Source organism: Neophocaena asiaeorientalis, unplaced genomic scaffold (assembly GCF_003031525.2).
Source record: "Neophocaena asiaeorientalis asiaeorientalis breed wild unplaced genomic scaffold, Neophocaena_asiaeorientalis_V1.1 scaffold113, whole genome shotgun sequence".
NCBI lineage: Eukaryota > Metazoa > Chordata > Mammalia > Artiodactyla > Phocoenidae > Neophocaena > Neophocaena asiaeorientalis.
The window spans coordinates 3046694-3061188 of NW_020172316.1; the positions used below are offsets into that span (position 1 = coordinate 3046694).

Sequence of the window (14495 nt, forward strand, 5' to 3'; positions counted from 1 at the left end):
GAGGCTATAGTTTGCTTAAAGGAAATATCTCCAGGGGGCGTGGGGCTCGGGTGGGTTCCCAAGTGGGGAACTGGGGGCACTCCTTCGTGGGGATTTGGGGTGGGCTCTTCAGTGAGAGGCCGGGGGCTCTCCTTTGGAGCCGGGGGCGGGGGGCTGACGGGGTGCTCCCCCCATGTGTGGGTGGGGAAGAGGTGGTCGTCTCAAGTCTGCTCTGTCTTGGGTTCTCGCATCCTCACTGCTTCTCCAGGCTTCCCTTTCCTCCGCCTCCAACCCACAGACCTCTCTCCGGACCCCTCACTCCCTTCCCGGGAAGGGGAGCGAGCGCTGGAGGGCTGGGACTGCACCGGGGCGGAGCTGCCTGTCGGGTCAGTAGGTAGGAAAGTGAAGAGCTGAGGGTCGGAGCCACAGACCTCCCGTCGAGGCTCCTCCTGCTGGTGCCCTCCTGCCTGCGGCTGGCTGGCCGCAGCTCACACCAAAAATTGGACCTTCTGCTCAGCCTACGAGACTTGCAAACTCTTCCTGCACCGTCCTCCCGCATTAGGAGTCTTTGCCCTCTGGTTCCCCCCTTCCCCAACCCCCCTCTGGTCCTCCTCCTCACTTGGGAGAATTTCATGCTTCTTTTAGCACCTTTTTGTAATCCAGGGGAGGTGACACCCCAGAGCTCCAGCTACCTCAGCTGAATTCTACTTTTGTTTTTATTTCTCCCTCGCTTCCTCTTGTTTTCCTCTCATCTGATTCATCTGCGAAGTCCGATGCTTCTGCCAGAGGGAGCGAGGAATAAATAGATGTTGCGGCCCCAGAAGGCTTAGACATCGGGAAAGAGCAGCCAGAGCTGCAGGAGCGGCAGGGGCGGCGGCGGCCGGAGCTCGGCGAAGCTCGTGGTACCCCATTGGGGGAATTTGATCCAAGGAAGCTGTGAGATTGCCGGGGGAGGAGAAGCTCCCAGATCATTGTGTCCACTTCCAGGGGGGAGGAGGAGACGGCGGAGCGGGCCTCTTGGCGTCCTCGGCACTGCTGCACCCTGCCCCGTCCCGCCGGGATCATGGTCTGCGGCAGCCCGGGAGGGATGCTGCTGCTGCGGGCCGGGCTGCTCGCCCTGGCTGCGCTCTGCCTGCTCCGCGTGCCCGGAGCGCGGGCGGCAGCCTGTGAGCCGGTCCGCATCCCCCTGTGCAAGTCCCTGCCCTGGAACATGACCAAGATGCCCAACCACCTGCACCACAGCACCCAGGCCAACGCCATCCTGGCCATCGAGCAGTTCGAAGGTCTGCTGGGCACCCACTGCAGCCCGGATCTGCTCTTCTTCCTCTGCGCCATGTACGCGCCCATCTGCACCATTGACTTCCAGCACGAGCCCATCAAGCCCTGCAAGTCTGTGTGCGAGCGGGCCCGGCAGGGCTGTGAGCCCATCCTCATCAAATACCGCCACTCGTGGCCGGAAAGCCTGGCCTGTGAGGAGCTGCCGGTTTATGACCGCGGCGTGTGCATCTCTCCCGAGGCCATCGTCACTGCAGACGGAGCCGGTGAGTCCTGACACTGCACAACCTGCGGCGCCCCCCCTTCCCCCCGCCCAAGCGCGTCCTCCAGCCGCTTACTTCTTGGAGTCCTTGTTGCTCGCCTTTACTCTCTGATTTCTGTCTTTTCTCTTTGGATCACTTCTCTTAATGTCTCTCTTAATTACTGCTCTGTCGAGCACCATGCCTTTTTTTCTCTCACCTCATCACCCTTCCAACGGATGCACTCTATTTCAATAGGCGATCTGTCTTTCTAAAACACTCAGTTCCCTCCACTCCCATTACACTTCTACTCAACACTGCCCCTTCGCTTCTTCTTTATGTGTCCAAGTAACCACATCTCCTATAGTGATGCTTTTTTCTTACTTTCTTAATTTGTTTAGAATCACTTAACTTTCTTGCCTGATTCTCTTGCATTCTCAGTCATCAGTTTTCTATATTCCTCGTGTTTAGCTACTTGTCAAAGATTGTATGGTGAAAACAGAGAACTGAAGAACTGTTTTCTTCTAATCGTTAAAAATGCCAAGATAATTCCAGTAACCTTACTCCAACCCACAGATGTTAGTGGTATGTGTTTGCTCAACATCCAGTTTGAGCAATTACCTTCACCTTAAATTTCCCCCTCCTTTCAATGAGATAAATTGTTCTTCCATTCCAGACTGAAATAGCTGGGAAACATTGCCATCCACTGCTAATTAGCTCCTGAGACTTCCTGCAGCCACAGAGCTGGCTGAGTGAAATTGCTGGGCTCCTTTCACATTCCCACATGCCTTCAAGTCATTTTGTAAATGACATATGGATGAAAGGAGTTATATTTAAGGCGTGTTATCATCATACACTCATGTAATGTTATTTTTAATCTCACCCCTTATCCCACTCTTAAGCTATGCAAATAATTTGTCTTTGATACTTTATTTTATGCCCTTTCTCTGTGTGCATCAACCACCGGTTCATTTCAATCTTTCCCTACTGTAAAACTTTATTGCAGTTCTACAGTAAATGGAATCGATCACAAGTTGTTTTCTCACTAGTGTTTGGTCTAATTAGGGAAGTCATAACTCTTAAGACCCCAGCTAAATCTAGTTCATTATAGTCTGTTTAATTCTAACTCAAAATCATTCCTACCAATTACCCAAAACGCGAAAATTTCACCCTTCATATACTTTAAATATAAACCCAATCTTTTATGATTGGTCCTCTTCCACACCCTCCCCAGATCAACTCTGCCCTTAGATGTGATGTCTTTATACCTCCTTCTCTGTTCATTTCTGCGGCATCAACTTTTTCTTCTGCCTCTCAACTTGCTCAGCCTAAGCTCATGTCCTTAGTCCGTTTCTGGGTAAAATAGTTCTTGGTGGTCCGGGAATTGATTTGGAAAAATTGCATTCTGTGCACATTGACCCACTTAACATACAGTGAGTGGGGAGGGGAAAAGTACTTGTACAAAACCAAACTGAACAGAAAGATTTCAAGAGCTTTTTGATGGTCACCTCAGTTTATCACCTTTGACTACCCCTATAGTTGTCTTGATTTTAATGACGAACCAACAACTGGTTGTTTAAAATAATCAAAAAGAAATGTATTTCTTATTAATCTTTGGTCGAAAAGAGCACTCTTGAGCTTTTGTACTCATTAACGTTACAGGCTGTGCAGACACTGGGAGAGCTCAGTTGCTGCCCTGGTCTGCCAGACGCTTAGATTAGTTAAATGCTGGTGCTCTTCTCAGGCCAAGGGCTAGGAATAAGGTGGCCGTGGTTCACACTGAAATGCATTGCTCCTCTTGCTCTGAAACCTCTCTTAGAGATGCACCTCAAATGAGAGAGGTTTGGCAAGGTTAATGGCTCTCAAAAGCCATGGTCAATATGAATGGAAAGCAGTTTCCTTAAGTGTCCCTTAAGTTGCCTATCATCAGACCAAATGTAGAACAATTGCCTCATTGAAGCCCTCAAATAGGACATGCATGGAAACAATTTGTCAGTCCATGGAACCTGATTGCTAAGCTGCTTTCAAATGCCATAATGTGCTTTGCTGACAGCATCCTTGCTAGAAAAAGAAGTAGGGGTAGGTGGCAGTTGGAACTGTATTTTAGTGATGTTCTCCCTTCCCTTTCCCTTTACCATAACCCTCAGTGTGAATCAGAGACTGTGGCAGGAGGGAGCTGAAGGGGAGGTGGGGAAGGGGAATGGAATGGTGGATTCCAAGGCCAGCTTGCTGAAAATTACACTCCCTATCCTGGGTCAAACTGTCAGGCACCTGGAATTACTTAGGAACTACCACATGTGGCCAGTTTAATTTATGATGCAATATGCTCCTTGGTTCAGTGGGATATGGTAGTTCATAAAGCAGGGTTTTTTTTTTCCTTCCTCTGGGTATAAACAGAGTTCCTATGTCTTATGCCTAGAATCTAGCAGAATATAAAAATGAGGTCTCCCTGAATAAAATGGAACCACCTTTTACTTTCCTTCAATGTCAAGAGGATTTTCAAATCCTACCGTTCACTCAGATCTGTTCCCTTGTAGTACATTATGACTCCACCAACAAGTTTAAGGACATTTTACAAAGCAAAATCTTATTGAAATGAAATATTGCTTCAAACTACTTTTTGTTTTGAAATATTAGGGGCAAACATATTTTTATAAAGAAAAGATTGTATCTTCCTGATTATTACTAAGAAATTCACATGAAGTTTATTCTTTTTCCACATTTTATATTTACTAGAGAGTTGAGACTGCATGTACACCTGCTTTATCTGAGAATTCAGTTCAATTTAGTCATTCAGCCAGTTAATTAAGACATTAGTCAAATCTTTAATATTGTATAGTGAGTAAAGGGTATGTGCTTGGAATGGGGCAGACTCGGTAGGTATTGAATCTTGACTCTGGCCTCATACCAACTGTTACTATAGGGAAATGATATAACCTCTCCAATTCAAAGTTTTCTAATCTGTAACATGGGGACGTACTGCCTACGTCCCATGGACATCTGGTACATAGTAGGTCTTCAACAAATTGCTGCTGTTGCTATTTTACCATTATTATCATTGTTATTCAAATTGATTTTTTGTTTGTTTTTTTGGACAAACATGGTCTGTTGGTAAATGCAGATACGGCCTAGATCTTTATCAGTTCAACTCTGGGAAACAAGCTTCACACTGAGAACTAACTGGGAAAGTGGATCTTATTTCTCCTGAATATAAACTTAGTATTTCATTGTACACAAATGGACCTGGACCTCAGGCTCAAGAACAAATCCCTTTGGGAGCAATAGGTATGAAGAATGAGTCTGATGGATGTCTGTTAGTTACAAATAGTTTATCTCAGAAATGTAGACGTTGAGTGTTTAAGAAAATGTATGGTATGATAGTTAACTGGTGTTTATACAGCCTCCTGGTTTGCCATGCCAAGGGCTTTATAATCGCTCCTCAGTCATTGCTGCTTTTTGTTGTCACCCCAGCTCTTGCCCAGCACATTTCTCCCAGCTCTCTCTCGCCTGGCAGAGCTGTGCCAACTTTCACATGCATGCACTGCTGTTTAATCATTTCTCCACTTTCTGGGGAACAGGCAGCCTTTTCTTTAGCCCTGTTCTACAAATATTTGAGGGGCCAAATACCAAGAAGGGAGAATTGTTTAGTGTGATATGAGGAGGAAAATGGAATGGAAAGGAGAAATGGACATTTTAGATTAAGACTAGAGAGAAAACATGATTCTAAAGCTTCTTCATAATGTAAAATATTGAAAGGCACTCTGGATGGGGTAGAGAAGAGTATTTTAGAATGTGATGATATTAAATTCTATTTATAGCTAACACAATTATCAGTGGTAATGGAATCTTATGTAGTTTCCAAATTGTATTTCAATAATTCGCTTTTATCTTGTTCCCACAAAATTCTAAACAGTTGTTTGCTATAAATAGCAAAAATGACTAAGTTATATTTGTCCTTTCTCCTCCTACTAGGTGTATCAAAAGAGGAGACCAAGAACCACCATACAGAGTTTTAAATGATTAAGAATTGGCTATATATCCTCAGTTTAAAGACCACCAGTTTTAAAGTTATGGGCCCTTAGTTGGAATCCCAGATTTGCCATTAATGTTGTACCTTGAGCAAGTCATTTGACTTTAACATTGAGATTGTGAAGAACAAAAAGAAATATTCATGTGAAGTGAATGATAAGTCGTAAATCAACATTAATGTGATTGGGAAGAGGACGTGTCATTCTCAGAACAAGAATCATTAGCGGCCACAGAATAAGAACTAACAACACCTAGTATGTTCCAGGTGCTGTTTTAAGTGGGCAGTGCATATTAATTTATTTAATTCTCATAATAACTGCATGGTAGGTATAATACTATTACTCTTATCTGCACAAAGGGAAGCTGAAGCATCTAGAGAAGTTAAGTGCACCAAGTCCATAAAGCTATTAATAGAAAGAAGATTCAAACCAGGACCTGTTCTAAGCTATATTTCCTCTCTTATGAAGAAATAGGTGATACTAACTGTACAGAGAATCTGTGTCTTTCAACCATCAGATTTCAGTTAAAGGAACAAGTTTTCTTCATTGCATTTCAAAAGCCCATTTATATAGGGCCTAAGAGAATAGAAGACAGTCCTGGACAATGGATTCCAAGAGATAAGAGACAAGTACTTCTCTGCACTTCTGAGACAGCAGAAGACATACATTCCAGGCTCTCCTGTCTAACCCTGAGCCCCTCAGTCTCTGCAGGCCCCAGAGTGAACTCATCATCTCCTTACCTTCATACGACTATTCTCTTCTAGTATTTTCTGTATTGTTAAGAGGCACCGCCACACCCATACTCCAGGCCTGGGAGTCAGCTTTGCTTCCACCCTTTTCTTTATCCCCCACATTCAACAGGTATCAAGTACTATTAGATCTACTCTGAATCCAGTTCCCTCCCCTTCTTCCCTAATGGTACTTTCTTTGTTTTGGCCTCACCATTTCTTCCATGCATTATGGAGCTAGAATGATAATTGGCTTGCTGACCTCCAGTATGATGCCTCCCTATTCCAACAGGGTGATCTTTCTGAAGTACAAATCTGTTGTTTAAAATCCTTTGATATCTGTCTCTAGTCTTCATGATTTCAAGCCTTCTTACCTCTCTAGTTTCCTTTCTCTCTGCTTACACCACTCTATTAGCCCCACTGGAAGACTTGCAGGTCCTTTGATGAGTCCTGTGGTTTCTCACCCCAGACCTTTGCATGTGCTCTTCTCTATTTGGAAAACCCTCCTTTCCTTCTCCAGCTCTTTTTTAAAACTCTTCTCCTGGAAACCTCTATGACCCCTACCTGAAATCCTTGGGGCATTAAAACCTACTAATAATACCCACTATTTTAATTTAGGATAATTTTGTTAGAATTCCTAAGTTTAACTTTCTGAAAACATTTTTTTGGATTATTTATGATCAGAAAACTTTGGTTTTCTCTCTTATAATTCTAACAATTGATGTCTAAGCACTTAAAAAAGTGTAGAAACATTTTCCTATGAATAAGAGTAAAAGAAGAAAACCAAGCTCCCAGGTTCAGCTGCTTCAAAGGGGTTTTCTTTTTCCAAGAGAAGAATTTTATCTTTCAGTTTTATTTCAACCTTTTGACATTAAGCAATTATTTTAAATGTGGATCAATATACTTTTTTAATTTATGGAGAGATCATCTTTGTATAAATCATATGCATATTATCACATGAATATTAGACTTATTCAAGAATAGAATTCATAGTATCTGACCTGAGTGGAACCAAACATTTTAGAATCAAGTCTTTGTTGCCTAATTATCTATATTTTTATTTGGTGACTGCCATCTTTCCTAGGATATAACTTTTTTTCTTATTTTTTATTAATTTTTTTGGCCACACTGCAGGCTTGCGGGATCTCAGTTCCCCGACCATGGATTGAACCCTAGCCACAGCAGTGAAAACCCAGAATCCTAACCGCTAGGCCACCAGGAAACTCCCTAGGATATACCTTTTAAAATACCAGCTAATGATTACTAAGCCTGGGAAAGTAATTCATTAGTTGTAATTTTGGGTGTTATTGTTCTAAAATGGTATTACCCCTCCTTGTTTAATTTATTCATGATATGACCTGTGAAGAAAAAGGACAGAGGAAGAACATTATTTTCTATTAGGATAAACAGAGGCATTAAACTCATTTAACATAAAGTGTTAATACAAATGTAAAATGCTCGTGTAAGTGTACTGAGTTGAAGTGTCAGTAAGAACATATAATTAGGTACAGCATAGTGCTTTGCTGGGGCACTCAGTGTTATTCATTAGAGGCTGATTTCTAAACTAGAACAAAGAAGAACTTTACATAATTACCGTTTTCATTACCATTTATCATTTTCTGGGATTTGGGGATCATGAAAAGAGTTGATGGCACATTCCAATTATTGCTGTGTCTGTTAATTGCACTGGCTTGAGTAGTCCCCTGGATGGTAGGCTTCCTTTATGCAAACGAACTGTTTAGTGTGCAGTTAACCCAGAGCACAAGAATGCTTTCTGCATGCTTTCCTTAAGCACTAAGAATTAAAATGTATGCCAGTGAAGTGTGATACATCTGTTTATTGAAGAGGTGTATTTAGTTCTTTTAGCCATCAAGAAATGTGTTGGGTGAATACCTAATATATTCATGGGCTTTAAAGCTACAGGAAGTTTTTGTGAAACTCAGAAACTTTGTTTATTAAATACTGAAATAGTATGCACAGTTGATGAAGATTCAAAAGAGTATATCAACTGTCAATCACATGAAAGAATACATTGTGTCCTTATTTGACCTACAAATGATAGAGTGTCAACGTTACAACACTAACAAGAATCAATTTCCTTGAGACACCTGGGTTCTTACCCAAATCAACTTGTGACTGAATTAGATTTTAATATGGGAATTCTTGAAATAATAATGAACATGTTATGATTCTTACTTTATTCTATCACCTCCTTTCAGATTTTCCTATGGATTCTAGTAATGGAAACTGTAGAGGGGCAAGCAGTGGTGAGTATATCACTATCTTCCTGGTTTTCTTTTGTGGTCAGATTAGTCTTGATGTTACCTAGATATTCAAATCTTATTTGGGGAAGTTTGTGTCTTATATTTGCAAAGTAAACAAATAAAAATATTTATTTGTATTTTATTTTTTAAATTAACATGGTAAAATTTGATCTTTTGTTTTGGTGTATAGGTCTATGAATTTTAATGCATATTTAGATTTGTGTAACTACCACCACAAACAGTATACGTAACAGTTCCACAACCTCAAAACAAACAAACAAGAAAACCCCAGTTCCCTTGAGCTTCTCCCACCCTTAACCACTGGCAATCCCTGATCTGTTCTTCATTGCTATACTTTTGTCTTTTTGAGATTGCCATATGTGGGATGATAGAGTATGTAAACTTTGGACATTGGCTTCTTTCACACACAAAATGCCTTTGAGATTCATCTAAGTTTTTTTTTTTAATTTTTATTTATTTAATTTATTTATTTTTGGCTGCATTGGGTCTTTGTTGCTGCGCGTGGGCTTTCTCTAGTTATGGCAAGTGGGGCTACTCTTCGTTGCGGTGCGCGCGCTTCTCATTGCGGTGGCTTCTCTTGTTGTGGAGCACGGGCTCTAGGCACACAGCCTTCAGTAGTTGTAGCACGTGGGCTCAGTAGTTGTGGGTCGCGGGCTCTAGAGCGCAGGTTCAGTAGTTGTGGCTTGAGGGCTTAGTTGCTCCGCGGCATGTGGGATCTTCCCAGACCAGGGATCGAACCCGTATCCCCTGCATTGGCAGGCAGATTCTTAACCACTGTGCCACCAGGGAAGCCCTCATCTATGTTTTTGCATGTATCAATAGTCCATTCCAGTTTGCTGCTGAATATTTTATTACTTGGATGTATTACCATTTGTTTACCCATTTACATCTTGAAGGATATTTAGGGTGTTTCCACTTTTTGGCTATCATCGACCGAGCTGTTATAAACATTTGTGTATAGGTTTTTGTGTAAACGTTAAGTTTTCATTTCTCTAGGGTAAATATCTAGGAATATGATTACTGGGCTAAATGATAAAGGTATGTCTAACTTCATAAAAAACTGCCAAACTGCTTCCAAAATGACTCTTCAATTTTGCACTAGCTTAAGAGTTCTAGGTGCTCTGCATCTATGAATGGCTTTAGTTGCATCCTGCAAATTTTGGTAGGTTTTATTTTGATTTTTCTTCAGTTCAGAATGTTTTATAATTTCCCTTGAGATTACCTTTGTGATTCATGCCTTACTTAGGATTGTGTTGTTAAATTTGGTGCTGTTTGGAGGTTTTTCTTTTCTTTTTATGCTATTAATTTTTTATTCTAATTCCATTATGGTCAAAGAGTATAATCTGTATGATTTTAATCTTTTAAATTTGTTAAGATTTATTACATGACCCAGGATATGATCTACCCTGGTGAATGTTTCATGTGCACTTTGGAAATATATATTCTGGTGTTATTGGGTGGAATGTTCTTTAAATGTCAATTAGATTCATTGATTGATACTTTTTTTTAGTTCTTCTTTATTCTTGCTGGTTTTCTATCTACTACATCTATCAGTCACTGAGAGAGAAATGTTTAAGTCTCCAAATATTGTGGATTTTTCTGTTTCTTTTTTCAGTTCTGTCAGTTTTGTTCCATGAAGTCAAAGGTGATATTATTTGGTGTGTACACATTTAATATTTTTATGTCTTATTGGTGAATTGACCCTTTTCATGATGCAGTGTTCCTCTTTATCTCTGGTAATTTTCTTTTTTCTAAAGTCTATTTTGTTTTACGTTAATAAAGCTACTCCAGTTTTCTTTTGATTAGTGTTTGCAAGGTGTATCTTTTTCTATCCTTTTACTTTTAACTTACCTACATCATTATGTTTTAAATAAATTTCTTCTAGACATCATATAGTTGGTTTTTTTGTTGGTGTTGGTTTTCTATCCATTCTGTCAAACTTTGTCTTTTGATTAGTATATTTAGATCATTTACATCTGCTGTAATTATTAATATCTTTGTATTCAGAGCCACTATTTTATTTGTTTTATGTTTGTTCCCTCTCTTTTTCATTCCTGTTTCCAATTTCCTAGCTTTCTCTTGGGTTATTTGAATGTATCTCTCTCTCATTCTCTCTCTCTCTCTCTCTCTCTCTCTCTCATGTGCACATGTGTACACACACACACAGACACACCCATGTATGTGTCTGTCTGATATATATATATATATATATATATATTTCCATGAGACAATGTAGTATTCTCTCTTTGAACCATTCATATTTCTTTCAAACATTAAATATGTTTTAAACAGCTTAAGAGGAGAAAAATAGCCTACTGTATTTATACAGATGTTTATAATTTGTTGTTCTTCCTTCTTCCCTGATGTTCTAGTATCATTTCCCTTGTGTCTGAAGAACTTCCTTTATACTTCTTTTAGAGCAGTTCTGGTGGCAGCAGATTCTATCAGTTTTCCTTCATCTAAAAATGTCTTCATCTCATATTCATTCCTGAAGGATATTTTCATTGGATATAGAATTCTGGGTTGGCAGTTCATTCAGTCCTTAAGAAATGTTAGTTCATTTACTTCTGTCCTCAGTGTTTCTCATGGGAAATTGGTTGTCATTCAGATCGTTGTTCTCCTGTAAGTAATGCATCAGATTTCTCTGGTTGCTTTCAATAATGTTTTATTTGTCTTTACCTTTTAGCAGTTTGATTACAGTATGTCTGGACATTGATTTCTTTGGGTTTATCCTGTTTAGGGTTAATTGAGCTTCTTGTATCTATAAGTTTATATCTTTTCTCAAATTTAGGAAGCTTTCAGCAATTATTTCTTCAAAAAATATTTTATACACATTCTCTTCTACTTGTGAGTTGATGATGATATGAATTTTAGACCTTTTGATATTCCCCATAGGTCCCAGAGGCTCTGTTCATTCCCTCCCAGCCTTCCTCTGTTCTTTATATTGGATAGTTTCTATCGGCCTGTCTTCAAGGTTACTGACTCCTGCCTTAGTCCTCTCCATTCTGCTGTTGAGCCCATCCAGTGAACTTTTAAATTTCCGTTATTGTAATTTTCAAAATTACGATTTCCTCTTGGTTCTTTATTATATCCTGAATTTCATTGTTGAGACTTTCTATCTTTCCCTTCATTTCAAGGGTATTCACCATTACTTTTGGGGGAATTTTTATAAAACTGCCTTAAAATCATGGGTGGATAATTTCAACATTTGTGTCATCTGATTGTCTTCTCCCATACAGATTGCGATTTTCCTGGTTCTTCATGGGCAGAGTAATTTTTTATTAGATCCTGGACATTTTGAATATTATGTTCTAAGACTTTGGGTCCTTAAAATCTTATGGGAAATGGTGATATTTTTGTTCTAGCAGCAGTCTACCTAACTGGGTTAGGCTGCAAATTCTGAGTAGTCTTCTGTGGGTTGTGATTTCAGTATCAGTTCCACTTCCAAAGGCATTTGCAGTGCCTTTCAGATCTATCCCATGTGTACACTACTCAGTGGCCAGTGTGAGATCAGGGCTGTGATTTATACCATAGTCGAGTTTTCAAAGTCTATAGTATACTGTTTAGTGTCAGATTTACATATACCCAGGGGTGAGCCCAGCAGTCCATAAGTATTTTTATGGGATCATTTCCCAAGCTCCTCCTTCTCTGTGATTGCCTTAGTACTTTTCTGTTCCTTGGGGGCTCCCCCTTTTTGTCCTTTGGCCAGAAAGCTGGAGCTTTATTTATCCCACTCTGTGATATACTTCCTGTGACTTCTTCTGTATCAGGGGCCAAGTGGTGGAGGACAAAGCAATGGGGGTTTGTCCCAGTCTCTTGACACCACATCAGAAAGGAAGGTTCCCCTCCATCGGCATTTTAGGCTTCCAAGGACCTCCCTTGCAGCAGCTGTTGCTGCCACCGCTGTCCCACGATTGCTTCAGAGATGGGGATAGAAGAGAATGGAGTGTTAGGAGACCATTTCTGACTTCCTGAGTCAGAACCAGGGGGCTTTTCCTGGAGGACTCTGCATGATACCTACTTCCTGGCTGTGTTGAAACCAGGCTGGGAGGTACCAGAGGTGGAAAGAATGATGAACCCACTGTCAGTCTGATGGTACTGAGCTTCTCCTCAAACTTCCTGCTACTGTTTACTTTTCAGAGTCCTTAAGTAGCAACATCTTGCGTTCTGTTTGATAACTGTGTTCCGTGGGAGAGACATGATGGAGTCTACTTACTCCATCTTTCCATAAAATAAACCTTTAGGTGAAGTATGGCATACGTGCAGAAAAGGCACAAATCATAAGCATGCAGCCCAGTGCCTTTTCACAAAATAAACACTCGTATGTAACCACTGCACAGATCAAGATGTATACCATTACCAGCACTCCAGAAACACTTCCTTGTGCCTCTTCCAAACCACTACTTCCACCTTTTTTCCCAGAGGTAACCACTAGCAGAAATTCTAACAGCATAGATTAATTTTGCCTGATTTTCAACTTTTATGAATGGAATCCTAATATATATATATAGTGTGTGTGTGCATGTGTGCGTGCGTGTGTGGGGCTTCCTTTGTTCTTCATTATGGTGTGTATAGCAGAACTTCTAAATTTTCATTGCTATATAGTTTTCTATCATGTGAGTATACCACACTTCATTTATTCATTCTAATGTTCCTGGACATTTGCACTGTTTCTGGTTTTGTTTTGTTTTTTTTACTATGACTAATGCTGCATTTGTTTCTGCAGGAACTTTACAACTACAATTAGTTACTGTATACTTCTTTCTTACTTTCTGGAAATAGTAATGTGCACTGGTTTGGGTCTGTATGTACTGCCTTGTAAGGTGTCTTATAGGTGGAAGTGGAATCTTTAGTAAGTTGTAAATAAATTTGAAACATCAATTTTCATTAGATTGGAAGAGTTTTCACTGTTGATTTCCACTGAATCTTATCAGAGTGACAAGTATTTGACATGAGGCAGTGTGCACCAAACAAACATTTATCTTTTAAAAAACAGAAGTGAATTAAAATGATTTATTTAGAATTATGTTGTTACCTTTTTAATGTAATTGAGTGTTCTTATAGTGTCATAAAATTAGCTGGAAATCACTGGTGTCCAGTAGTGCTGCTATTTTAAGGATCACTCCTGCTATTCACATTTGCTAAAAACAAACAGAAAACCTCATTAGTATATAGTACAATTAGTGAGTCAAAATTTCAGGCCAAGCGCATGCATGTGCTATCAATTTGTCTAGAACTTATGGTTAGAATAATATAGCACTTCAGTGTGTGAAAGAGAGAAGACATTAATGACACTGTACATTCATACACAAAGATAGTTCAATGTGTAAAACTACCTAAAATGAATACAGTATTCCAGGGTTCAGTGTTTACTGTTTCTCTTTTATAAATGTTTTCCTGTCCCCTGGTATAATGGGAGTGATGAAAACAAATTAACAGGGAGGCAAAACCAAGCTCATTTGCTTGTGAAGAAACACACTGACATAGTCACATGTTCCAAAAGAAAAGAAAATTTGTTCACACTCAAAATTTTGTGCTTTGGAGTAATGTAACAGCTGAGGTTGATTATGATAAAGCAGGAAATGAGGAAGACACAAAAACATTGTAACCCTCATAACCCCTCTTTCAAAAGTGTCAAGCTGTTTCTGTCTGGAATCTGGAAATGAAATTCTTTCTCTCCAGTTAATTTATCCTTTGCCTCAAAGGCTAACAGTCTTCTTTTTTGGGAGATAGTGACTGTCTGAGCAGCTTCCAGTTTGTGAGTGTGTTTTGCTGTTGTAAATCCACTATCATAATAAAGTGTACATTCTCTCTAGTTTCCATAACATGGAATATGGAGAAAAACAATTTTAGTTCTATTCTGCTGAGTCACTTCGTCTGTCAAATCAACACAGAAAATTAAGGCAGGTATTCAAATGGTGCAATGAAAAGATATGTTGTTTATTAAAACAATTCTGAAAA

At 40.0% G+C, this 14495-nt stretch overlaps 1 protein-coding gene across 1 annotated transcript in view; it reads left to right on the forward strand.

Annotated features, from left to right (window-relative positions):
- Positions 1–258: 258 nt before the first annotated feature.
- FRZB (frizzled related protein) overlaps positions 259–14495 on the forward strand; it is a 35145-nt gene continuing 20908 nt past the window's right edge. Inside the window, exons 1-2 of the mRNA XM_024766557.1 lie at positions 259–1520; positions 8469–8516. Of these exons, the coding sequence (XP_024622325.1) occupies positions 1043–1520; positions 8469–8516 (526 nt within the window). The 5' untranslated portion in view covers positions 259–1042. The remainder of the gene's footprint in view (positions 1521–8468; positions 8517–14495) is intronic.